The following is a 27705-nucleotide window of genomic DNA, read 5'->3' as shown; positions in this document are numbered from 1 at the left end:
TGAACATGTAATGCATTGTATGTCAAACATAGTTTCAAAAAAAGGGACTTCAATTTATCAAACAAACAGAAAGACATTTTGGTCCTGGCCACAATGTTTGATTGACAGGCGATGCTGGGAAACGTAGTGAACAAAAACCACAGACATAAGCACATAACACCAAAGATTACAAAATAAAACTTGATTATGTTTTTCTCTTAATGTTACTTGTTTTGTTGCATGGTTTAAACGAATAAAAGAAGTTTAAAAATGGTCTCAGGTGTTAGGTCCACCTGCTGGTGTTACAGTGAAGGGCGTGTTCTGATGGCGAAGCAACAAATGAGCTGTTTTCAGGGCTGTTTAATGCCAACAATACTCACCCAGTTTGTTCTTACTTCTCCTCTCGTCTATATTTTCCCCTTTTTGTAATGAAAACAGTGTCAAATGGGTTTATTCATTGATATTACCTTAAGGGCTGCAACTAACCCTTATTTTCTTTGTCACTTAATCTGTCGAATATTCTCACGATTAACCAATTAGTTGTTTTGTCCAGAAAATGATGAAAAATGTCAACCAGTGTTTTCCAAAGGGGGGTTGGCGGGGTTGGCTGTGTGACTGAAGATGGTTTGTTAGGATAATTGTCTTTGATTGGTGTCTCTGTCTCCTCTCTGTGTCGTGGTGAGCGACAGGGCCTCTACTTACCCTAGACTTGGCCTCCTTGTCCTCTGTATCATCCCTCTGTCCTTGACTCCTTTCTTGCTTCTGTCCATTGCTTCATGTCCAACGAGGCTCGACATAAAAGAGCCAACAGGAAGTTAGCCTTCTCATGATGACGGTGCCTTTGACTGAGCAAGAGAGGTCGCATTCTCCCACATTTTTGCTTCTTATGATTTGAGTAAAGGTTATAATTAGATCTAGGGATAAGTTCATGTGAGGTAGTAAAGCCTTTTGAATCGGTGAAACTGCTCATGGATATATTAAAAGATGTTTTGGGGGAGAACGTTCCGTCTGACTGAATACGATGACTGATCTAACTTGAGGCACTGCATCCAGCAGCTGATCGCAGTCTGTTTTCAGCGGGAGCCTTTTACTGTTGCACTTGGAGCGTCTCCCAGGGCCTTGCAGATTGGGTTTCACTGACCTAACCTGTCTGCTCTACAGCTGATGGGCTTTTGGTGAAAGATCATATTAAATCAAATGTGGCCAGCTGTTTTACCCTTTAAATCTTTTGACAAAACAAGTCTGCTTTGACTACGGCAGTATTTGAGTTTTTGTGGCGTACAAATGTGGCAAATTTGATCGGATTATTTATTCATTCATTGTTTAATATTGTCTTCACATCACATCATTAGTCATTAGTCACAGTTTTTTGAATGCCAATCAGAAAAGCTAACTATGATTTGAAATTAGATATTTTTAATCATTATGAATTAAAGTATATGGTTGGTTTAATCATTAATAAACAGGATTCATTACCATGTGAAATGGCTGTTCTGGGTGCAGTGAGCAGGAGTTCCATGTTTTTTTTTGGGGGGGCCGTGAGACAGAAAACAGCAAAGGCCCCACAGTAACAGATGCCTGTTCACATTCATTACTATTAGCTGCTTCCCCTGTGGCTGCCACGCTATCTAAATATCACCCAACATGCTCGCACACACTACTATATGGATTTGATACAGACTCAATACTGTTCACATACACACCAAACTAACAGAGTTTACACACACACACACACACACACACACACACACACTGGATATACTGTTTGACCCTGGCCTACATCCCTAGGGGGGTTCCCATGCTATTTAACCACTGCTTTTGTTGCAGGGGTCTATAGCTGAGCCTGGCACACCTTTTAACTTACAAAGCCCATTTCAGTTGGAAGCCAGTGGTTACTGAAGCCTGGGGTCAGTGTGTGTGTGTATGTGTGTATGCATGTGTGTGTGTGTGTGTGTGTGTGTGTGTGTCATGGTGGGAAAACCAAAAGACTATGATTCTCCTCAGTTGTTTCTGCTCTTTCTTTCTTTATCGCCTCTGTCTCGCCACCTTCTAAACTCATTGCAAGCGTCCTCTAGCTTGGCCTATTGCAGTGTGCAGCTTGTCTCAAAGCTGGACTTTTACTGTTGCCTGAATTTACGTGATTCAACAAATAGAAGTAAATGCAACCCACTGTTGTGTTTTGAAATGGGGTTGCTATGCATGCCACTTAGGAGGAACTTTTGGTAGTCTGACTTGGTGTATAGGTTCGCCGAGGTGATACCGGGCATTAGTTTTAGTGTGTTGCCAGGTGACTGATTCAACCGGCATCTCAACGGTGGCTGGCTGGTGAGGAGAAGGCTCAAGAATGCTTTTGATATTAAATACCACAAAGCCAGGAAAGAGTCATTTTTTCCAAAAGCCAAGAAAGGCGACGCAGGGCTTGCCAGGACCAGCTCTAAATGCAGCTGACAGTGAAAACATGTTACATTTCAATATTATGGGAAGCTACATTTCCAATAGCAACAAGATAAAAATCTTAAATCAGAAAAGATTTAATACATCTTGTAGACCTGATTGCTTGTTATCTGACTGTTGAACGTTTTGTAGAATAGTTTGTAAAAAAACAAAGTGCTACACAAACTAAGCATAAATTCAGTACAAAAACATTTTCAGCTTGTGGCCTTTCCTTTTTTTGTGCATGTTATAGGATTGCAAAGTCCACCCCAAAGGGACTTACTATCTCCAACTGAAAAAAACTGTTCAAAGACTCTTCCAAACAGCTCTACTGTAGTCCAGCCTTTACTTCCCTAACGCACGTTCTAATGCTCGTCTAGCTGCTAGTGTAGCACGCCCTCATACTCTGCTTCTGACTGGCTAGTAGTCCTTACCTAGCTATTGCGTATGTGCATTGCGTAAAATGGAACAGAAGTGTGGTGTCTCACTCTCTAGCAGCAATGTGAAGTACAACAAATATATGATTTTTTTGGAAAATTAAACCATGTAATTCTGGTAAAACCTCTAAATACATTTATGAACCTGAAAATGTGCATAATATGTGCACTTTAATACTTTGTCTGTAATCCGATTAAAGTAACCCTCTGATAGTGGGAGTTGTTATGTAAAGGCCTTTGTCAGATTCATTTCTTAATGTCACAATCTGCATTAACATAACCTTAACATAGCTTACTAATTACCAATCACTAACTTTGTTTTTTAGGGCTGTGATGAAATCAGTCAATCAATTGGTAAAAGTAAAGTTCAAAATGTGAAATTACTAAATTTCAATTTTTTTAGACCAACTAATAAATTCTTTAGTACATAAAGCTGCACTTATCAATATTTTTAACAGTGGATCAAAAGTCTACATGTAATGTGAATGATGTTGCTTGTAATGATTAAATTCACAGAAAACGATCAACCATTGATTCAGCTCCTCTAGCTCCCCGAGATTTTAACTTCCGGCAGCTTATTTTTTTGTATATGGCCGACAACTTTACCAACCTTGTTTTACAGCAGCTGGCAAAAGTTGAGATAAATCATCAAAGTACACTTCCTGTTAAGCAACAAATAGCAGACGGACACAATAAGCAACTAGCTGGTGAACTTAGTGGAGCAGTTAGCAGCTAAAGAGCCAGATGTTTTACTTGGACATCTGCCTTTGTTGTCTGTGTTTTGGTAGTAAATCAGGGACTTTAGCCCAATGAGTTGGTGTTCATGTAGCTAGAAGACATTGGGGGAAACGCACATTGTTTTGGGGCAACCTGTGAAATGGACTTAATTGTGACTTTTACAATATATTCATATTATTGAACAGTCTCAAGTTTTTAGATGCAAAATCAACAAATCTGGTTTCTGTGAAGACTGTAAAAAGCTAAATCAAACATAATCCTGATCAGAGTATTTTAGGTGTAGTTTGCATGCAAAAATAGCAAAAGTGTGTAAATGTTAAAGCCGTCCAGAATGATAAATGCCATGTCGTACACATTCATATGTTTTTCCTCCATCTGGCCTCTTTTTGTCTTTGTAGTGTCTTCTCCTCAGCTCGCTGCAGTATTGTGTCATGGCTGTCTGCTAACTTCAGGGGGAGTTTGTCTGTCGCTTCTCCCTCAGGTCCTCACACTGAAAAGACCTCTTCTTTGGCATAAATACTGTAAATGTGTGTATGGTGTGTGTGTGTGTGTGTGTGTGTGTGTGTGTAAGGACAGGCTGCTGTGACATTTCTATTGAGTTCAAAGCAGAGTGAGAGGGAGTGTTTATGACACTAGAAAGCAACTGTAAGATCTCAGTGTCTGAATCTGTCACTCTTACACACACACACACACACACACACACACACACACACACACGCACATATATACACACACTCTGTGAACCTGCCTTACCCTCAAGCTTGAAAACTTAGATCCTGCCTTTGTGGTCCATCTTGCTGGTCCATCATTTAATGCTATTTCATTCCTAACTAATTATAGTATACAAACACAGTCAATGGGCCTTTTTCTATGAGAAATACAACAGAAGATATTTGAGCTGCATATTTGAGCTGCATATTACCCCACACATGCACGCATACACGCACACACACTTTTTGTGTCAAAGGAAAGGTGTTTTCAGAAGTCTTGTATGAACACACACTGAAGTAAGACACTTGGACACTGTTGTGAGTTTGCTAGTCTCCAACCGTCAGTGTGTGTGCGTGCTGTTGTATCCAGTATCCTTTTGTAGTACAACATTGGTAATTGTATGTTAACCTGTCTTTTATATATCTGGTACCCAGTCCTCCTTCTCCCAACTTAAATAGACAAAGCACTCAACAAAAGGCCCAGGATATTAGTGTGTTGAAACAAAGTACTGGTGAGAAAATGAAATATGCACCAGGAATACCAGTTCGTAGGCTTGTCAGACACAAAGATGCCACTACAAGTTATTGTACCTGGTACATGTGCTTGCATTTGTTTTATTGACATGCTACAGTTTGTTGCACTGTAGTATGACAAAAGTTGAGTCAACTTTTTGCAGATGACACTGTGTTTTCTTTCTAAGATTGCAGCAGTACTATCTCATTGAATGTTGCGGAGTCTGCATTTTTTTTGACAGTGCTAATGATGACCTAAGACACATTACTATATTAGCAATTCTTACGAAATGAGTAAAATGGTCACGTCATAGAACCAGTAGGATTATTTATTTATTTATTTATTTATTTATTTATTAATCTTATCCAGGGAGATCCATGACACCGTTATTTTTCAGTTTTAAAAAAAAAGAACAGCGTTCACATGGTATTCTTTTAAGATGAGTAGAGAAAACTACATATGTACACATGGATTGTCCTCCCAGTGTTTTCTGCTCATTTAAGCAAGAGCAGGCAGAGCCCGTGAGCTCACTGGCCATGTAGGGCTGTCGCCGAGCACTCTGCACTTTCTTCCCAAGCTCTATTCATTAATTCATTTCTTATTGGGACGGAGATAACAGGATTAGTGCTCCAAGCATCCAGGAGGGAGGGAGGGGGACCCTTTAACCCTCTTCCCTCCTCCAGACAATGGCTGTGTGTGTGATTGTGTGACTTTGTGATTGTGTGGGTGTGTCCTTGCCAGATGGGACCAGAGCTTCTTCCAACTAAGAAAGTCAGCATCACTCAAATGCATAAAAAGACACACACACACACACACACAGCCACACACACTCACACACATACCACATTCTCCTGCTCTCATCCTCCTTCTGTTTTGTGTCCAATCATCTACTGCTCTTTATTGTCCACCGGCTTCCAGCAGGACCCCGCCGATGGCACTGTGGTACATAATGAAGAAAGCGTAGAGGATGGTGGATAGTTCATCGCACTACAGCACTACGCTGTCTCCCTTTTTGATCTTCGTTTTGCTCTCCCTTTTTCCTCTTCTACAGCAGCGCCTCCTCCCCTTCTCACTCGTCCTCGGTTCCCTCCCACCCTCCCTCTGTTGAGACAGAGTCTATTGCCTCCTCACTGTTACTGTGGAGAAACCGGCAGCGTGCGTCCCAGGAATGCAAGCATACACACATTCCTACGCACTCACCCACACACACAGACACAGACACACACACACACACACACGCACACAACCACCCGGTGCCCTGCCAGCTTTGCGGGTCATTGTATTTGGCACGTGGCCACTATCTCCCCTACGTTGCGCGCGCACACACACACACACACACACACACACACACACATACACATACAAAACACACTCGCCCCTTGCCTGACTCCTGACTTGGCAGACAGCTCCTGCTGAGTAAGGAGGCCCTCGCACTTTCTTTCTTTCTTTCTCACTTGCTCTCTCTTTTTGTAGCTCCGGTTTCTTTTCAGACCAGCCTCTCTCTCCCCGTCTGGGTTCCTTTTATGTCCCCTCTGTAGTCTCAATTCATCTCTTCCCACAGTTTAACGCGTCCTCAACCTGCAGGGAAAAAGTAAACCCAAGGCACTCCCATTTTCACCCATTTTCTTGACGCCAGCCCCATGTCCTTATCAAATCCTTCAAAAGGTTTTACTGTCAGCCGTATTGCGGCATTGCTAAGCCGCATCGAATGCTTTTGAATATACACGTTGTAACTGGATGGGAAGATTTAACTTTGGCCGTTAGTCATGTCGTATTCTCCTGTTGGCAGTAATGTCTCAACAGTGAAGAATTAGAGGTGGGGCATCTGGGATTTAGGCCGCTACATTTTGGCTTAAGATATAGAGAATGTTTCACAATGGCGGGTAGTGTATGAAAAGGCTTGCCCAATCCCCCTCACAGTGACTCATAGTAATTACAGATGTAGGCTGCTGTAAAAATGAGTATAGATTTAGATAAACCAGGGTGAAACTTGAATATACAGCAACTGCTTAAGCACAGATTTAGCAACACCCTGGTTACTGTGTAATTGTCACTACTTTGACCATTGCTCCAACTCATACAAGCATGCTGGCTGTTGTTTAGGAGGACATGTACATTGAATGACGCCTGAATCATTGGGAATCATTAAGCTGTTTGCTTACCAAAAGCATACAATGACTATTGCTCTGTAAGCCATGTAGATAACAACAGTATTTAGGGCCGAGTGAAAAACGGGGCAGGCTCTGTGTTCTTTACTCCCACACTGTCCTGTGTGAGATGTTTGAATTTGGTATGAGGAAAATGCTCAAACTCCCTCCGGCTCATTATTTAACAATGGAATGAAGGAGGAAAAAGTTTTTCATATTTTGGACGTTCATTAACACTTTGATTGCACTGCTGTGTGGTTTGCCTTTGTGTGCATAGTTCCTTCATGCTTTTGAGTGGGTTTTTTGGTTCAGCAAAGCCAGCTTCTTTTAAATGTAGATGTTGTTCTACATTGCCTAAATGAAGGTGCTTTGGACATAGACATTAGCTGGAACCAATCCTCTTTCGTATCCTTAATGAAGCTAGAACTTGTCAGGACTCAAAAGTTCAGTTCCTTTTTCTGAGCTTAGACACACTTACTACCTAGTACTACACTTAAGCTTTAGGTCTGTTCCAAATATTTGTCCAGCTCCCTTTGAAATCTGCCATCTGAGTGTTGTTGAAGTTCCTTTGTTTCTTTTCCCACTCTTTTTTTCCAAGATGAAAAGAGGATCCGGTTGTGTTTCTGTGGTGTAGCCCTCCGATGCCTCTTTTCACTGGGACATGATGAAAACAACTTGCTTTAAGTGTCGAGCCTCTCTGTAGCTACACATTTCTTTATACCTGAGAAGAGACTGCGAAATTGTGTGTGGGTTAGGGTTAGTAACTTCACGTCTGCTTGTGTGTGTGTATGTGTGTGTTTCATTGTCATGCCAAGGACAAGCGGGCTTGTCCCGTGCCAAGTGGTGCCAAGCCAGCTGGCTGTCGCTCATGCTTTTGTTTTTTGCTATTCTCTGTATTCAGCCCACGACACATTGTTGTGAAGAGCCTTTACTTCGTGTGTGTGTGTGTGTGTGTGTGTGTGTGTGTGTTTGTGTCTCACAGTGACCTTGATGTGTGGAGAAAACTAGAAACACGAGGGGGCCAATAGAGAGCAACAGAGAAAATTAGAAATTAAATGCTGGTGCATGTAATTATCTACTTAATATTCACTGCTGTTTGACTTTGGACGTTCTGTAACTGTGTTTTTAATCTGTTGTTACACCAAAGAGGTGAGGGGATGCTGCTTGGCTTTATGGTCAGATCCTATTCATGACTACTGTTGCCTGGCATCCCATATGCCACTTTGTGCTTTAAAACCACGTTCCAGTGCTGCTTGGGCTGAGACAGACTAAAGTTGTGGCAGAGATGACAAAGAGTTGCAGAACTTACTAATGCGTATCATTCCACACTGGAAAAGGGGCAAAAATGAGGGTGTTCAACCGGTTTGCTACAAAATTGGTGCTGGATCTAATAGATACCCGTGACCACCGCAGTATCATATATCAAGCAAGCTTGTTAGCTCAGCCGCTAACAGGACACGGTCATCTACTGATTGTAGTGACTCCATTGTAATTGATTGATTTTGCATAAAAATGTGCCATTTGAATGCTGGTATGACCAGACCCTTCTTGTTGTCAGCAGTGAGTATTATGCAGATATTTTAGTTTTTTATTTTAAATATTTTGTTGCACAAGGAAACTGGTTCTATGTTAATGTAATAGACAGGCAGATCTTAACTGTCATGTTTTGAAATCCTTTCCATTCAACTGTTTTTAAATGCTTTGGCAGCACTGTTAAACATTTGTGCCAATAACACAGACCGACTTGACTGACTTGAAGTGCAGTGGCAGAAAGAGGGTGTCTCAAAAGGAGTTGATTGGCTGGTTGTCCTCCTGTGGTGACACATGAGAGGATATGTTTAAAGTGTCTCTTCATGAATATTCATAAGAAAAGTCCAACCCCTCAGCCCCCCTTCACCCTCACACCTCCTGCTGTCTCATGTGTCCAAAGCTGTTTTTAAATCTACATAATTTGGGTTGAAGTGCCTTTCACATGGCCTTCCCTGTTCTGACACTTTCCGGAAACAAGGGAGGGACACACTTCTTAATCAGGCTCTCATTGTGTGAAGAACAGTGTGTGTGATGGAGACCGACAAACAGAGATAGGTTGCAAAGGAAAACCCAATATATAAAAGAAACAGGAGATTGAATAAGAGAGTCTTGGTGAGGAAGAGGAGGAAAGTACCAGAGGGAGTGTGTGAGTGTGAGAGAGGGAAAGAAAAAAATGGGATAAGGTAGAGTCATGCTGCATTCATGCTGCTTATAAAAGCAAAACCAGTTGGCATTGTAAGATGTTGGTCAACCGCAAAACAAAACTGCCACAGTGGTTTTGAAAAACAAGATGTTCAACAATTTCGTTTACATCTAATAAAAGAATTCTCAATCATGCCTAACTGTTGCCAGAAGTACAGTTTAAGTGCTTTACCTGCACTGGAATAGGCAACAACGATAGCAGGATACTTTGTCCCGTACAAATCATCCTCTATCACACCCCCGTTTTGCCATTCAACCTTGCCAGAGTGTGATCAGAGTTGACTGAGCCAGTTACAAACCACTAACATTGCAATTGCACAGAAGGGAGGGGACGGGATAAGGAGGAGGGCAAGGTAGTCTAGAATTGTTTAAAAATACTTTGAACGTCAACAAGAACTAAGGTCACCCAACATCGTTCAGAGCACCTTTAATGCCAGAAACCAAAATCTTGATGATGGTCATCCAACAACTCATCTGGAAGCCGCCAGAGGATCTGAATTTCCCCTCATCAGACTCCATTCACCAACAGTAACACATTAAATGAGGTGAATGAAAGTCAGATAGAAATCATGTCCAATTAAATCAAACCGTGTTATCATGGCACTTTTGTACGTGGAGACCGTGGGGCAAAACACGATAATCGCTCAAACAGGGATTGCGGTGCACACTTTTAAACAATCTCTCCTCAAAGGCACTTATAGAGTTACACTTGTTTACATGTACTTGTATGTACTAAAAGTGGCGGAAGTACTTGTATAAATAATGATAAAAGAGACCTTGAGAGAGAAGTTCAAATCTTGCATATTTTCTCACCTTCACACACCAGGCCTATCCCTGCGTGTTGGCATGATTGTTGAATTATGGGTTCCGAAAAGTTCCAAAAACGGTGGACACAGCCCACTGTCAGTTCTCATGTTGAAAAAGTGTGAGGGGATGGGGTTTTAGATGCTGTTAGATGATCCAACAAGCAATGACCCCTTAAACAATGAAGGACCCAGAATGGAGCCCTGAGGGACCCCATGTACATGTTATCACAGGAAATGTTACCAAGGAAGAAATCTTGAAAAAAGAATGGTAGAGAGGCACATAGTCTTTTAAGTTTAGGTTTTTAAATGCTTTTAGGTGTCTCGCACAACCTACGTCAATGAGACTACATTTTTTAAAAGTACTTAAATTCAAGTTTTGTTATCCATGTTTACTTTGTAAATGTAAAATCTGACCAACTTCCGATTAATCATGAAGAGTTAACTTTGGACAATAATGTCGTGATTAAATATATAAAGTGATTGATAGCTCTAAAAAAAAGCGTGTATACTCATTTTTTTTCAATTTTTTTTTTTCAACTGTAGCCCTAGGGTTGTTGTTACTAGCCCTTCATTGTCTACACAGATGGGATTGTGGAGCTTGCATCACTGTTTGTTCAATCTCAAGCCATCCCTGCACTATGTGAATCTAGGCTATTGTGATAGGATGTGATGTGATGTGTGTGTGTGTGGTGAGGTGCCGTACTAAGCCGGGGCAATGAGTGCAGCCCAATCCTTCCTATCTGTCCTATATTACCAGCTCGGTCATAAATGACTGAGATCCTCATAATGAAGAAAGCAGAGGACAGTAAGGATAATACATTTAAAAAAAAAAAAGTTTATTTTGAAGTGCATTAAAGATGAGCGGAGAGGGAGAAGGGGGGAAAAGAGCAATTGAATGACTGAATAGAGTAAGTAAGAGAATGGTCTGCTTGGCATTGTGTGTCCCCTAGTGCATGTCGTAAAGGTCTATCTCCCTCTCTCTCACCCCAGCCGTGTGTGAGACTGAATGAATGTCTAGCGATTGGAAACCTTTTTCTTTTGTAAACTCAAGTCTCTGCCAGAGAGCATTGTGGCGCATTGTTTACCAGCCTCTCGCTCTTTGTTCTGCCTCTCTGTGTGTGTGCACATCATGTGTGTCCTTGTGTGACAGTTGACATTATCAGATGATTGCTCCCACGACTCGTCACTGTGTGTGTGTGTGTGTGTGTGTGTGTGTGTGTGTGTGTATGCATTCATTCGCATGCCCATGTGTGGTTTTCTACATGACAGCTGACATTATTGGATTGCTGTGTGTGTGTGTGTGTGTGTGTGTGTGTGAGACAGTTGACATTATTGGATGATTGTGTGTGTGTGCCCGCACTTGATTATTTTCCATTCAAACGTGGGCTGTGGTATGACAATAAGATGCTCTAATGTGTTTAAATCAGAATTGCTGTGTTGCCTGTAAGAGTTGCCCAAACACTAACCTTGTGTGTCACTTATTCATACAACATGTTGTTGTTTGAGCTAAAACTCTTGACGTTTTGTCATACAACAGATCGATGCATTTTAGCTTTGCAGATGACATTTTTGTTGATGTGGTTGTTGTTGCTTAACTTTCATTGCTCGTTTTGCCCCATTCCAAAACAAAGCTGGCTGTCCCGAAAATATATTTCTACTCAACTAATCACCAGTCAATCTGGCAGTCAACCAGGGGTGGGCGCAGAAAATCGATTCTTAGATACATTGCGATTCGTTCTTCAGAGATAATGTTTTGATGCAGCAAAATCAATTATCATCCCTTAAAGGACAAATCCGGCGCAAAATGAACCTAGGGGTTAATAACACATGGGTACCGAGTTGACCGTTCTCTGGGATTTGTTTTCATGCTAATCGAATGTGACCAGTTTCATCACAAACTGCTAATTAGCTTATGATGCTAGTCGTCCGGGCACCGGTAAAGTAAAAAGAAATCGCTACTTCCATACCACTAACAAGGCATAAAATAGCACCACACTTCCACGGTAGCACAATGAGGGTCCCTGCATGTAAATTGAAACAATTGAGAACTTTTTAAGTGTGCAGACAGTTTATAAAGACAGGACGGTTCACGATTACAGGCAGGCGCCATCTTGGGAAAACAGTCACAACCAGTTGAACGACGAACGCCGTGTTACTGGTCACTGGTTGCACGGCATTCATCATGCGTGTTGCAGACGCTGTTGAGCTCTCATTGCATTAAGATGCGGAGCTTTTAAGATGGCTACTGATGAACCTGAGATGCAGATCCCCCGGTGCACATTCACGGCAGTGGTACATTTCAAACAAACATTTCATTGACGAAATTTGTCGATTAGTTGAATTAGACAAAAACAGACAGGAAGGCGAGTCCTCTCCACAGTGTCATACAGCTTCCCACACTGCGGTCAATTCAAAAATAAAAAAATGTAACCGTAATACTAGAGATCCCTGAGTTTCCAAAAATACCAAATCTGGCATGTATTATTTTTCCAGTTAATGGGAATGGTCAATGAGTTTAGAGCCCTGGACAGCATTTTACAACTCTTGACAGTCATGGATCGTAATGCTTTTATGTCCCATCATGACAGTTGTTGGCTAAAGATAGAATACAGCAGTCACGTTACATAGTAATGTGTGCTTGTAGTGAGAGTGGAGCCAGTTTCAACTTTTTTTTCCAGCGCAACCCTAAAATGCTAGTTTGAACACGGCCTTTCTGTAAATCAAGCTTGTGTTAGAGTCTGCCTGTAGTGACAGATTCTCTCCTTTTACATAAATAAATGAACCCCCATTGGAGAATAAAGCTCACTTTGTTGAGCTCGGTCCCAGCTTTAGACAGGAGATTTAATGGAGTAGACAGTAGTCCAGTAATCCGTGCTATAGTCTGTTTGTGAACAGAACTTCAGTCCTTTGCAGCCTTTTTTTGAGATTTTTGATCTTGAACTGAGATTGTTTTTTGAGATTGTTTATGATGTCATGCTCTCTCTCGTCTTTTCATGTTCATTTCAACTAATTGGTTTATCATGTGTGTTTGCCTATGCAGGGAAACCACACCCCCTTTATCTGTCCTCCCCCTCCAGTAGTTGCACTCCTTCCTCTCCCCTGGCTTCATCCACAAGGCCTCCTGGCTGCCGCCTGCCTGCCAGCCGCCTCTCACCCATTGTGGACTAACAATGGCAGACAAGGCCCCAGCCACAAGGCCTACAGCCTGGGTTTTAGATGGGACGTCAGGGTGGGTGGTGCTTGGTTTGGAGGGGTGTGCTTGCCTGTGAAAGGCTGACTCTATGGGGGCAGCCGGTAGGGGAGGGAAGCTAAAGTGGAAGCCAAAAAAAGCAGGTCACACCCAGATTAAAATTCAATGTATGCCCCACGTAAGATCTACGTCAGCAAGCTGGCCTCGTTACACGGTGTGTTGTGTGCGTGTGTACAAACGGGGTGCCGGCAGTGGGGATTCTTGGGATTTCGAGGTTGCCTTGCTGGCTTGCCAGTGAAAATGGTGAAGAAGAGGAAGGCAGAGCTAGAAATTAGGGAGACAGGATTAAAGACTCATTGAGGCTGGGAGGAGAAATGTGTGTGAGGCTAGGAAAAAAGAGGAGATAGTAATCAGAATGTGTGGCCCTCTCCATTGCTTTACTTCAGCTGCTTTGAGCACACCTTCAGGGTGTGTTTGGGAGAGGGGTTGCTTTGTATTGGTGTTGCATTTGGGGGGGCTCTCTGTGATACGCACACACAAACAAACACAGACACACACACACACACAATCCAATCACCTCAGTTTTGGGCCCCATCTCCATATGGTGGTTTGGCTTGATGAGAGTGTGAAGTCAACCAGAAGCCCCCCACCCCTCTGTGATTGTGAGTGTGTGCATGCAAATCTGTGATTTTATTTTCAGTTAATGGACAAATGAGAGTTTCACCCCAGGTGTGTGTGTGTGTGTGTGTGTGTGTGTGTGTGTGTGTGTGTGTGTGTGTGTGTGTGTGTGTGTGTGTGTGTGTGTGTGTGTGTGTGTGTGTGAGAGAAGGGGCGTGTGTGGATTGTCAGCTTGTATTGAATTGGCTTGCAAGCTGTTTTCATTATATTTCATTATTCATGTTTCATGCATGATTGTGCAAGGCGAGCAGTGATCATCTCTGTAGGGGTAGAGGCTAATCAGGGGGTGGAAAGTTTTCTAAACTCAGACATCCAGACGGTCCAACGAAACCACAAATGTCTTGACCTTTGCATTAGACGAAATATTTCCCAGAAAGAAGAAAATATCTTGTGGAAGCGAAACCAAAACATCACATCACATGAATCCTATACCAGACATTATTTATTTTCAGATTTGCAGAGTGTGCCAGCAGGGATTGAATCCATGACTGAAATCTCTGCTTCTTGTGTTTGATATCAGCAATCTTCATCTCCGTGGGTACGCTGAGAATCAGGAGGTTATTGTCTTTTAAATGAGTTGCAAGTCAGAAAGTATTTTTGCAGCTTTGTTTGTCAATAATAAGGCAGAAGCTCATCAGCTTACGCCATGACATACTGTTGACATACGGTACTTTGGCCACTTTCAGTCACTGGGAAACATCAAAATGTATTTTTTGCTAATTTGATGTGCCCTTGCATCATATCTGCCTCCAGGTGCTCAGTGAGAGTGTGTGATCTGCTTGACAGGCCTAGGTCAATATTCACTTGTGAATATGTCTATGAAGTAGCTTTTGTTTCTTCAGTCATTGATTTGGCAGCTTTCATCGGCTATTCTGCTTTCAGCTGTACAGTAAAAATAACACTGATTAATAAAGCTGGATTTGTATTTCAAATGTTCAGGTTCGTGCTCAATTGTGTATTTGCACAAACTACAAATGCTCTGCTTTGTGCCTCCTTCTTGTGTGTGTGTGCGTGCACACAAATGGCGTCGAAACAAGCCTTTCCTTTATGTTTTTCTTGCTACCTCGCCATTCCTAGTGTTGTGTCCGCCAACTCAGAATGGAGCCATTTTGTCTCCTTCAGTTCCTGAAATGAAATATAAGCCTCTTAAATACATACTTATCTTGCCCTGCAGACTGCGCTTAAAGAACAAACACACACGTCTGCACACACACACACACACACACACACACACACACACACACACACACACACACACACACTAATAAAGAGGCATTGTGATGCCAGGCCCTTGTTGTTCTTAAGACGACGGCTGCATGCATGTGGCAGATGGTTGTTCCTTTGCTTTGCATGCCGCCATATTAAACAAAAACCATGGCTAAGGCCACGGCTGGTTTAGGAAAAGGGCAAAGTGCGAGAGAGACAGAAAGAAAAGACAAAAGAGCAGCAGAGGGAGAGACAGAGACAACAGACTCGGCGAACATAATCACAAGCAGGAAATCCATGTGTGTAAATGTGCATATGTGTGTGCTTAACTACATTAACATTGCGTACATTGCTTGCACAGATGCACACACATCCTGCTAAATTGAAACACAAGGATAACCAGAATAGACACATATATTCCAGATGAATGGTTTGCTGCAGGGAAGGATCTATACATGAAGCAGATATCATGTGCTCTGTGTGTATGGATGGTTACACAGTGGGAAAAAAACCCGTGTTGCAGTGTAAATGAGCATGCATGTCTTTGGTAAGCCTGTGTACTGGTAATTGGAGGGTATATCCAGAGCAATAACCTTTTTACACCTGCAGTCTCCTTTTATATACCTAGATGTTGGTGTGTGCCCTGTTAGTGTGTGCGTCCCATTATGGTTGTCTCTTCAACAGCTAGGAAAAGTAGTGATACGCTGACATTTGAGGGTCATTTTCACTTCATCACCTGCACTTGTCCCACTTTTAGTCCCAGTTGAGCTTCTAGCTCTGACCGTAGCAATGAAGTTCAATTCCATTAAAGTTGAACAAAAACATATAAAAATATTTGTGGAAATGACGGGATACAGCTGCCAAAAACAGTTTAAGATGATAACATGCAAAGTCTTGCAGTGTTTAGCTTAGTTGTTTGGTTTTATGCCTGTGCTGTACAGTTACAGCTACACTATGCATGGATTGATTATCGTTAATAATCGTTATCGGAAGAAAAAACACAGCCTTCTTATCTCTTATTTAGCCTTGGGTGAACAGGCATTACACACGGTGGAGAAACAGCTTCTGTGTATGACTGTCTCACACACACACACTCACACACTCTACACATATATACTCTTTACCCCAACCCAGGTTCATCTTTGTATTCCACATATTTCTTGTGTTTGTGTGCTAGCATTTCTGCTCTTGGGTTTTTGTTCCTGCCTTCTCCTGCCGAGCCGAAAGCAGCATTTATCGCTTCTCTCATCACCAAGCAACCTTAATTCTAGTGTTGCTCACAATGGCATGAATCGACTAAGTGACTCTCCATTAACAGCTGAATGTAGGCCTATGCGAGCCATGAATTGGAGCACTTTGGCTTTCAGGTTGTACAGCTTGCTTTCAGATTAGATGGATGAAATTCTTCATTAAATTTCAGAAGGCTTTATGCAAATGATGCCATCCATCCATCCATGTCAAAGTAAACTTTATTATCCCGCAAGGGAAACCCGTGGTCTCACACGTCTTCTCAAAAGAGGTGTGTGTGTGTGTGTGTGTGTGTGTGTGTGGGGGTGTGTGTGTGTGTGTGTGTGTGCGTGTGTGTGTGTGTGTGTCAAATACAGGATTTACAAAGCCCTTATATGTTCTTCCTCATTCTGATGATTTTGATCGATCTTTAGCAAACATTTAGCTGAATTCGATCTTCCTTTCAGAGTTATCTGGTTTACATCAAGTGTTACCTTTTCTCCCTCTGAATTTCTTCTCTCCTCTTCCTCCATTTCTTTTTTCTTTTTTTTTTTAAATTCTGCCAGTTGCTCAATCAGGTTTGGAACTTGAGGCAAACACGTCAGCATTTTGACGATTTCCACGATGTCAGCTTTATCAGATCTGCACTTTCTCCCTTTCCTGTGGTTTTTGCAATGACACATCAGCTGAAAGGGACTTGATTAAACTCGTCTCTCCCATCTTTTTCTCTTTCTCTCCCCTCTTACTTGTCTTCCCAGTCTCTCCTCCCCTGTTGCAACAGAATGGAGGAAATCAGGGAATCAATTCAATGTAATCATGACAAATGAGTCCCGCCGGTTAGCAAATTTCTTCTTTTTTTTGGTGTGCGAGTGTTTGGGACAGGGCTGCTGGGAAATCACAAATGAATCAATCAGCTGTTATCGCATCAGCAAACACTGTAGGAGGAAGGGATGGATGGATGGAAAGATGGATGGATAGGCAGAGGAGAAGAGATGTCCGTCCGTGTACGCATATATACGTCTGTTGTGCAGAGATAGATGGCTGATTGAATACAGGGCCATGTGCGTGTCTGTGCTGAATGAGAGCGAGCAGGGGGGTGCTGTAAACTTGGAGCTGTCACAACAGATGGGAGATGGGAAGGGCTGCAGGCTGGGAGGCATGTTTCGGCTGCTGGACGGGGATACATCCTGCAGTAGGCCACTTTTGGAAAGGGGCAGTGAGATTAGAGGAGAAAAAAAGGTGTTGGTGGGTTTTGTTCCACTGGATGTATTTTTGCTGAAGACGCAGCAAGACTGTAATGTGTCAAATGAAAATCAAAGAAATTAAACTAATCCAGATTAACAAGAAATCTGTATGTGTCATTGACGTATAGAAGCATTCAGATACAGAGTCAGTCTATGAGTGGCTGAGGCCTTCTTTACACGTACCCTTCGGTTTTTCCTTCGTTTACACACAAACGGAGCATTTGCTTCTGAAAACGAGTTTTCTAAAGAAATCTCCGGCCAGAGAGGTGCTTTCTGAAATCTTGGTTTGCACGTTTGCATGTAAACTGAGACGTATGGAGCTTTAAGCAGCCCAGGATGCGAGGAAAAGAAGTGAGAGAAAGTGATTTGTTGCTGTTTTTTGCTATTTTACTGTCAGCATTCAGTTGTGTAAGAATAAAAGAAACATTTAAATGTCATCCTGTTTACTAAAAGCTTTGGTTTTGCCTGGCTCCACAACGTTATATAATACCATCATACACTATGAACTATTTTTATTGGGCAAAATCCAAAATAGTAAAATAAACTTCAATTAAATACATTACATACACAACAACTTTAACATGCTTCCTTTTCAAATCCAAATAGTTAAAATGTAAGATTGCTGTTTAAACACCAGGTAGGTTAGGCTTTGGACGACTGAACGTAGCTCTGCTTTCAGCCTCCTCCTCCTCCTGTTTGAATAACGTTAGTAGGTTGGCGGACGTACTTCAACGAGGCAAGACATCTTACATCCACTGTTTTAATCATTGCTGTGAAGTACAGCTGGGCAGTATGTCAGTATTATATCGATATTGTGATATGAGACTAGATATCATCTTAGATTTTGGATTTCATAATATGACACAAGTGGTGTCTTTTCCTGGTGTTAAAGGCAGCTTTACAGTAAAGTGATCTCATTTTCTGAACTGTTGTAACTGTTCTATTATTTTCCACATTACTGAAGATTATTTATCAAAAATCTCATTCTGTGAAAATTATGTATTTGCTTAAAATTATTGTGATATTTGATTTTCTCCATATCGGCCAGCCCTACTCTGAACCAGTCTTTCTCAACGGTCTGTTGCGGGGCCGTAGGTGGATTGTTATTGTGTTCATTGGGTTGCTCCACTGTATGCTTGAGGTGACAGTAACGCTAGCACGGCAGCGTAACAACTGAGACGGCTGTTCTTATTGGCACAAGGTCTTCTGTGTCATCATGTTCTACTTGTTCTGCAGCTTTGGTTTTGGAACTTTCAATGTCTACCCTATCCATCTTCACTCTATGGCTCTGTGTGACACCAAAGCACTGCTGTCGTTTACCCTCGCCACGCCTTCACCCGTACCCATAGACTGTAATATACAGTCTAGTCTATGGTTGCACTACACGTGTTATGGCGTTACATCGAAAAGGGTCCGTCTGAAACGGTGTCGCCCGGCGTTCCGAACGTTGTGTAATCAAATACACCTGTATGACGGTATATTAAAAATTCATAATAGAAATATAGAGATTTTTTGGAGCAACTTGTTCTACTATTATCATCAAAACACCAAATGAGGGAGCATCTTTTGGGGGGAAAAAACCTGTGGGGGGGGGGAAAGTTAGATGAATGGAATCAAAGATCTCTTCTTTTTTGGATTGGGTTGAATAAGACTACAATTTATGAGTGTGTGGGTGTATGTGTATACATCCACACTTTGGCTCTTTGCCCGGCTCCATCTCCCCAGCTGATTAGGGGTTAATGGCCTATGTACATGGGGAGCTCTCTGCCTCCTGATTGGCTGCCTGGATAGTGTGGGCGGAGTTGCGATCGAGTGACAGATGGCGTACAACAGGGAGGGAGGGAAGCAGGGAGGAGTGTGTGTGTGTGTGTGTGTATATACATACATCGGAGCTGAGGAGGGGGGTCCTCTAATTACAATAGCGAGATGTACAATGGTGGTTGTCTTTTCTCCTCTTTTTATTGTCTCTTCACACTTTTTGTGGTTTCCTCCCACACATCGATGCAACTGATTTCACTTGCTTGCATGCACACAGCTCTATATGTAGCTCTTAATGATGTGCATCACACACAATGAAAGTTTTGTTGTTAGCCACGAATGACAAACATATACTCTCTTCAGCATGAAATATAGGTTTTTAGGGCAAGTGTGCATATACCTGCATCAAAACAGACTTAAAGACATGACGTACACTGGGGCATGTGATTTCCCCCCCCTAGATTAGACCCTATCATTGTACCTGGTAACACTCCCAGCTTACACACATCACACTAATTCACCTTTTTAGAAAATCATTGTTCACCATTCCAACTGTGTGTGTGTGTGTGTGTGTGTGTGTGTGTGTGTGTGTGTGTGTGTGTGTGTGTGTGTGTGGACTGTCTGATGCAGAGTCTTTTTATCATGTGACATTGCATCCCCATCTGCTGAAGACACACTGTCTCCCTCAGCCTTTACACACACAGAGAAGCACTTCGAAGTATGTGAGAGCTGCTGGAGTAAAATAACGGGTTCCGTTTTACCCACAGCATTTGAGTATTGGATCCCAAAGCTTTGGGACTAGATAAAAATTTGATGAAAGGGAGAAAGAAATTGCTCAAGGTTCTTTCCTTGGTCCCCTAGACGCACACACTGGTTGGTTTAATGTCAAGTATCCTTTTCATATTATCAGTCAATACACATTGATCCTGTTAGTTTTAACATTGATTGTTTGAAAGTGGTGTCAGTCTTTTTATCCAGAACGCAGAAAAATGTCTATTTGCCAAAATGTCAAACTATTCCTTTAACATTAAACAAACAAGCAAGTCACAAGAGACCTAAGAGGTGTAGTCATGAAGCCAGACATCAAGTCTTTAACTTCAAGACTTTCTTTTACCTAATCAGTTAGGTATGGCCATGTCGTGTGGGTAAATCCTTGACCGAGGAGGTATAAATGCCAACAAAATGCTAACTTACGGATAATTAAACCCCGCTTTGTTGCGGGTTTAATGTGTGAAACTGGAAGGCAGTAGAGCGCAGGGCAGCCAGACAGACGGACTGTGAACTGTGCCATTTTAGACTTGATTGAAAGTGAAAAGAGTAGTGGTGTCACCATCACATTCATTCCTGTGGTCTAAGCAACAATAGACTTTACCCTAACAGGCACAGACGGACAGGAAAGGGGGGGGGGGGGGGGGGGGGGGGGGGGGGGGGGGGGGCTAGGTCTGAATTTAAGACAGAAAGAGAAAGCAGCACACTAAGCTGTGGGAACATCTTCATACCTTAAATCATCTGCCATCAAAACTTTAACGCTCATCTAAGATGCTAGACTGGATTTTAAGTGTAGCGCTGACTGACAATGCATTATTTAGACAGCTTGGAGGGAAGATAGCTCTCAAATGTTCCCCTGATGCTTTTAAGAAATGCTCTCCCAAGATTTTTGTCTGATCCTTTTGCTCCATGCTGGGATGATTTCAGGAGGAAGATCACATTTGGACTCCCTCACACTAAGCTGTGGTTAGTGCAAATTGGCTCTACGGGTATATCCATTATAAAGACAGAGGGAAGGAATGGAAAGCCTTTTTCTGACATTTCTGATATTACCATGGCGCTGCGAGACACAAAGATTGGTTTGACAGGCAGACTCAATGGGATGGAGATATTACAATTTCGGGGGACTCCTTATGTCTAGCACTGGCATATGCATCAGCCTCGCTCTCTCTCTCTCTCTCTCTCTCTGCCCTTCTGTAGTCTGTTCTCTCTCAGTGTTGCTCATCCTTCCTGTCATGCTCAGATGCCCTGTTTGGCTGTTTGTGTTGCTCAGTCATGTCCTTTTGAAAATAGTTTAGTTGTCTGTGTGATGCTTGATATGTCGATGCGCAGGTATGTGAGCAGGTCTTTGGGTTGCCCCGTATGTTAGTGAACTGCTGTGTCAGTCGACATAAAGCCAGCTGTGCCAGTTTGTGTAAGTGTGTCGGTCAGTAGCTCACTTGGTGGTATACATTTGGCTTTGATGGTTACTGGGCCAGATGGAGTGTGGGCTGTGTTAGTCTATTGGTTGGTAGTTAAGATGATTTAGCAGACCAAAAATAGCACTGCATTACAAAAACCGTGGAGGGCTACTTTGTCAAGTATGTGTTTCACAGGTACCAGTGAGGAAATCAAAGAGGATCAAGTCATAACACCGAGGCATTGCACAGCAGGTCATACCCGTAAGATATCCAGAGTTGAGGTATCTGAATCAGTATTTGGAAAGAAAAAGTATCAACATTCATCAACGCATAATTCAAACCGGAATTCCTGGATCATATTTTCTGCTATAGCTGTAGCACTGTCGCACCAACAGCAGCAAGGCGCTGCTATTTTTTGTCCAAACTCACTTAGTTGTTTTGTCTGCAGGTAGGTCATTTGGTACTTGTATGTTGACAGTCCGGGACGTAGGTTGAGATGTCGATCTGAGCAGCGGGCGGCTGTTACGCTGGTGGGAAGTGTTGAGCTGACAAGTTTGGTCTAGGTTCAGAATGTACTTTAGTCAGCAACCAGTTGGTGTGACAACGCCGCGCATCAATCCTTCATGTCGTCGGATGCTGTTTCCTCCTTTATTTTTCTGTTTTTCTTCATCTTTCTTTGTCATAGTGAAAGCCGTTTTCAGTTGATAGGATCTCTGTGTGTGTGTGTGTGTGTGTGTGTGTGTGTGTGTGTGTGTGTGTGTGTGTGTGTGTGTGTGTGTGTGTGTGTGTGTGTCTGCACACTCATGTGTGGTTTAGAAAAGCCTATTGTGGGACTGAGCCAGGAAGATGGCTTAACATTTGCTTATTAGGCTGCTCTAGCCATACCCCTCGTGTGTGTGCGTGCGCATTTGCATTGGTGTTTGAACTTTAGACCTCTACCTTTTTTCCAGCCCATGCCCAGAATAGCCACATCATTGCTTTCTTGTTAGCCTGCCCTGCCTACTACCTTCTCTCTTTCTCACTCCTGTTTTTGTAGCTTGAAAGCAGCATTGGGGTTGCTATGGTTTGGGGAGATACAGTAATCCAATGTGTACACAGACACGCGCACCTCACCTCATAAATAATCAACCTGTCACAGTGAGACGACAGGACAGACCAGATACACTCTCCCCTCCTCTTTTCTCTGTTCTCCTCTCACATTTCTTCTCCTATCTCATCCCCTTTATCCTCAGTTTCTTCACTTGCCATTCTTTCACTCATAGTAATATTTTTGTTCCACCTCTACCTTTCCATCTTTTGAGTTCTTCTCTCGTCACATTTTTTCTTTCAGCGTCTGGGCTGTGCAAAATCCCTGCAGTCAATGTCCTTGCAATAAAAGGCTGTTGTTTGTTCTTTATGCTTTCATTTATTTAGTAAAAGTTTAAGTGAATTAAATCCCGATGTGCAAAAACAAACAATATACAACTAGGACTGCACTACGTTATTAATATGGCAATCAAGTAAGAATAGAATAAAAGATAATTCCCAAATGCCTGGCACTAGGCTCGATGGAGGGAGCCAGGTTATCAAATGTGTCCAGATGTGATGAGTCTACCACAAAACTTATTGCTTTTCAATTTTTTCATTGAGCTTGAGGAAGTTATTAGACTTCTTACATGTGATGTCAGTCTAACAGTGTTTAAAGGACCTCAGACTGCTGCTAGTTTCTGACTTTACAGTTGCATTACATTGTTTGTCATCGGCATAGCAGTGGCGCCCTAGGATACAGCCCTGAGGTACTCCACAGTTGAATATTTCTTTTCTTTTCTCGCGTTCATCATATTTGTATCTATACTAACATTTGATGTTGCCTTGTGTTAGACGTTATTAAAAAGGCCACAGTGGCATTTCTGATTGCAAAGATTACAGCTGCTAAACTGCCGATGCGTTAAAGGAAATAACAAGCCAGTGGTCAATGTTCAACGCCAGTTCAACGTACCAAATCAGCCAAACAGCTGCTTGTTGGTCAGCGAGAGCCAACGATGCCTGACATACCGCTAAAAGTACAAGCAATTGTTTCCCTCAGATGACCAACACCTAAGCCTGGCTCAGTTTCTACAGGCTACTACTCTTACTAGTGTGTGTGTGTGTGTGTGTGTGTGTGTGTGTGTGTGTGTGTGTTTGCGTGTGCGTGTGTTTTGGGTGCGGGCGCAGAGAATGATCACACCCTAGCAACCCTCTTTTCACTGCACACACACAAATGCATAGAGACATAAGGAGAGAGAGCCAGAGTATCAGATGGCCCAGTGTCCTGCTGGAGACGTCTTATTAAGATGTGTGTTTTGTACCAAAGGTTCATTCTGTATGTTTGTAGAGGCTCAGATTACCACAGATGGTTCTTTTCTCCTTGCAGTCGGGCACACCAGACCCAACACAAAGGAAACGGGACACATTATGATGGTGTCAAGCAAATTTTAACTTTAGGGAACCTGGGATACGATATACAACATGTGAGCGGCGTCTCTGGTGTTAGCTTTTGCAAATGTGCTGTGGTTGTGCATTGGTGTGGCAGTTACCTGTCACTGTTCTCATCAGGAATGCATTAAAATGGCAGTCCAGATAGTTAAACATGCTTTACACAGAACATTTGTTTTAGGGATTTTTTTTTTCTGTCTTTGAAATGCTGAAGCTCACTCATCCTCCCTTCTTTCCTGTGTCGTTGCAGGGTTTCATCTCAGTGGCACAGTAACTGAGCCCGCCACATCATCAGAGCCGGAGGTCACCCACAAAGTTGCCATCAGTTTTGACCGATGCAAGATCACCTCCGTCACCTGTGGTTGCGGGAACAGAGACATTTTCTATTGCGCCCACGTGGTGGCGCTGTCTCTTTACCGCATTCGCAAGCCTGAACAGGTAAATCACCACATCGTACAAAATACATCAATGTCAATGAGAAGTCTCACAGAGACTCACATTTGTGTGTTTGTGTGTGTGTTAAAGGTGAAGCTGCGGTTGCCCATCTCAGAGACGTTGTTCCAGATGAACAGAGATCAGCTGCAGAAGCTGGTCCAGTACCTGATCACAGCCCACCACACTGAGGTGCTACCCACTGCTCAGAAACTGGCCGACGAGATCCTCTCCTCCAACTCTGAGATCAACCAGGTCCACGGTGAGAGGGCAACCTTTGTGGCAAACCTTTTACCTCACGTTTGATTAACGTTGAAATACACGATATTGTTATAGTTAGAGCAACAGTCACATCTCACTATTTCCTAGAACCGATGTTTAATGTCATAAATGCAATGCTGTCAATGGGAGAGCACAGCTTGTGTCTTTAAAGTTAGATCTGTGGAGGTGCAGTCCCTTCCTCTGCAGTGATATATTCACAGCAACAGCACAGACTTAAAAGCTTACAGACTTAAAACGTGCCGCATTCTAGCCTACAGGCTGCCATGCGTAAGAGCCCTGATTACCTGTGCAAAGCAGCAAGGTAGTCTTTAAATATCTCGTTTGATTCCTTAGTTACCTCTCTCCAGTGACTATCTCCTTCCAGTGGTAGGAGAATGTTGGAGAAGGCAGAATGATGAAATGAATGCAGGAGAAAGTAGAGAAGGATGTGTGCAAAGGAAAAGGGACACTAAGAGGAAAAGCACTCACATGGCACTCTGGGAGAAGGAAAGGAGAAGAAAGATGAAAGGACCGGAGAATGTAGAGAGGGAAAAAGAAGAGGAGAACAACAACGGACCTGCATCAGGGAAACGACAAACTAGAGACATCCTTTCACCTAACAAAACTCTCTTATTTCATCCTGCTGGCTAAATGTTGACATTCTCCAGCTCTCCTGTCCAGGAAGACCCGCGCTGTGTTTCCTGTCTATGTTTGACAAGGGGGATCATGGGGGTTGAAGTTCAGTCGATCCAGGAGCGAGACGTTCTTTGATGGGGGAATGTTGCCGTTTGCTGTTGCACACTCCGAGCCAGTTGGAAACACATCTCTGGGCTTTCCTCAGCCCGCTTCCTGCTAGATCAAAGCAGCATTCCCTTTCTGAGCATATTCACAATTCCCCGTGGTGTTACTAAGACACACACACACACACACACACACACACACACACACACAGACACACAACACACGCACTGCCGAACAGAAGAAAAATAAAGGTGCCTTATTTTCCCTCTGTGCACTATTAGCATAAAGCGAGCTGCTTTCCTCAAGTTTGATGTAGGTGCACTGTAAGTTAAATGTAAAACAAATGGGTATGAAAGCCGTATTAGTGTAACAATAAAACAGATTCAGATTAAATTAAATTGACTTTTTGCATTTAGGATTGGATTGCTAACTATCCCTAAGTTCTGAGAACATCTTGAATGACATGTTAGGATGGAGAGAAGGGAAAAAGTGTTTTTTTGGCAAGTAAACTCCATTTAAAATGGTCACCGTATGTTTATTTTTTTGTTCAAGTGTGAATTGAGAACAGGAAGGAATGGAGTGACTGTGTGAATGCGCAGACTTTACTCTGTTTACACCAGCTTTGATGTGGAGAGAAGGATGTTAATGTTTGGTGCAAATTGTGCTTCTCTGTACAGTTTTGTTCAGTTTTTCATGCGGCTGTGATGTCTTTTCTGTCTGGATATGTTTCTGTCATTGTAGCACTGTGGGTGCCTGTCAGTTAATGTGTGCATATGTGTGTGCGTTTCTATTCCCAGGTGCTCCGGACCCGACTGCAGGTGCCAGCATCGACGATGACAACTGCTGGCATCTGGACGAGGATCAAGTCAGGGAGCAAGTGAAACAGTTCCTGTCACAGGGAGGATACTATGGTTCTGGCAAGCAACTTAACTCCATGTTCGCCAAGGTATGCATCACAACTTCCTTCGCCTCCCTTATATGGCTGGGACTTATGTATTGATTCATATTTTGAAAATCATCCTTAAGACCTCAATAAGTAAAATCTGTGTTTATTTGTCATCCCTACATACATGTTTCTCTCAGCAGCAGCTGATTAGAAACTGCACTAAAATATATATGAATTCTCCGTTGTTAATTAGATAATCATGAATCTCCACTAGAGAAAATAATCAAAGTTAAATCGTTATTTAACTCAATAAGATATTGTTTTGGGGAGATTCTTGTTTATATTTCTTAAACTGGAACAAGTAATGTGGTTTGCTCCAACGAGGTTTGAACATTTCTTACGGGGGCACTCCAGTGATGAGTATTGCACTGCCATAGAGTTTGGCAAGAGAATGGTCAAAATGCATGCAGCATTGATATATCTTGACTTATAGTACCCGGTATGGGTCAAGCTCAATCCTACATTTCCCATAATGCAACTCAGTGTCTGTTGTCTTTCACAAGACTTTATATCAGCCTGATAAATTCAAACCCTACACTTCCAGTTTGTAACATAGGCTTTCTGAAAAAATACAGTAACTACAAATGGATATCTCATGTAGCTTCATATCATTTAGTCAGAATTGCTTTCTGTTTTTTTTCCTTCTTCATATTGAACCCAGTACTTATTCGGTTCTGTCAAAGAATGCAACACTTCATAGAAAGTACAACGCTCTGCCCTTTGTGTCCATTCAACTTCTTGTCTCTGTGTAAAAGTATGGTTTCCCACTAGGAAATGATTCAAAGAAACAGAGCACCCACAGGTCCCGAGAACACCTTGAGATTTTATTAACTGTATTATTCAAACTCAATGCCACGTTGAATATGGTTGAAAGTTTTGCAAATCCTCTTCGGTGTAGAGTATTCATAAAAGTACTTTTCTTAGTGCTTTTTGTCTTTGAGTGAGGAAAAAAAAACTTAACACAGACCTGTATGCTGAGAACTCTGAACACTCTGTTTTATGTAGTGTTTATGTAGAGTTTCAAGATTCCTCCTGTTGAACCCAAAACGATGTATCATTAAGCTAGCTGTTTCCACCGTTAACTGTGCTAGGCTAAGCTACGCTAAGCCAACTGCCCCCTGACTCCAGATCTATACTAAACACTAATACATTAGAGTAGTATCTTTCTTCTCATTTAACTCCGGCAACAAAGCAAATAAGCATATTTTCAAATATGTCACACTATTGCTTAAACATCATCTGTAGTCACAGTCTTTGCTTAATCAGTATGTTAACCCGAGCCACATGTTTAATCTCTAGACATTGGAGCTTCAGTGCATCTTGGAAAGAATTACACATCCGGTCAAAGTGTTTCTTTCTCTCCTGAATTACATTCTGATGAGCAAGGATGCGCATCAATGCCAG

At 42.4% G+C, this 27705-nt stretch overlaps 1 protein-coding gene across 1 annotated transcript in view; it reads left to right on the top strand.

Moving 5' to 3' along the window:
• The window catches only part of zswim5 (zinc finger, SWIM-type containing 5), a 54276-nt gene that overhangs the window by 15641 nt on the left and 10930 nt on the right, over window positions 1–27705 (top strand). The window contains exons 2-4 of the mRNA XM_034887496.1: window positions 24172–24359; window positions 24447–24615; window positions 26153–26301. Coding sequence (XP_034743387.1) covers window positions 24172–24359; window positions 24447–24615; window positions 26153–26301 — 506 coding nt within the window. The remainder of the gene's footprint in view (window positions 1–24171; window positions 24360–24446; window positions 24616–26152; window positions 26302–27705) is intronic.

The sequence above is a fragment of the Etheostoma cragini genome, chromosome 12 (assembly GCF_013103735.1).
Source record: "Etheostoma cragini isolate CJK2018 chromosome 12, CSU_Ecrag_1.0, whole genome shotgun sequence".
In the NCBI taxonomy this organism is placed as follows: domain Eukaryota; kingdom Metazoa; phylum Chordata; class Actinopteri; order Perciformes; family Percidae; genus Etheostoma; species Etheostoma cragini.
The sequence above is the reverse complement of the archived record's forward strand: the minus strand, read 5'-3'. Positions and strand labels throughout refer to the sequence as shown.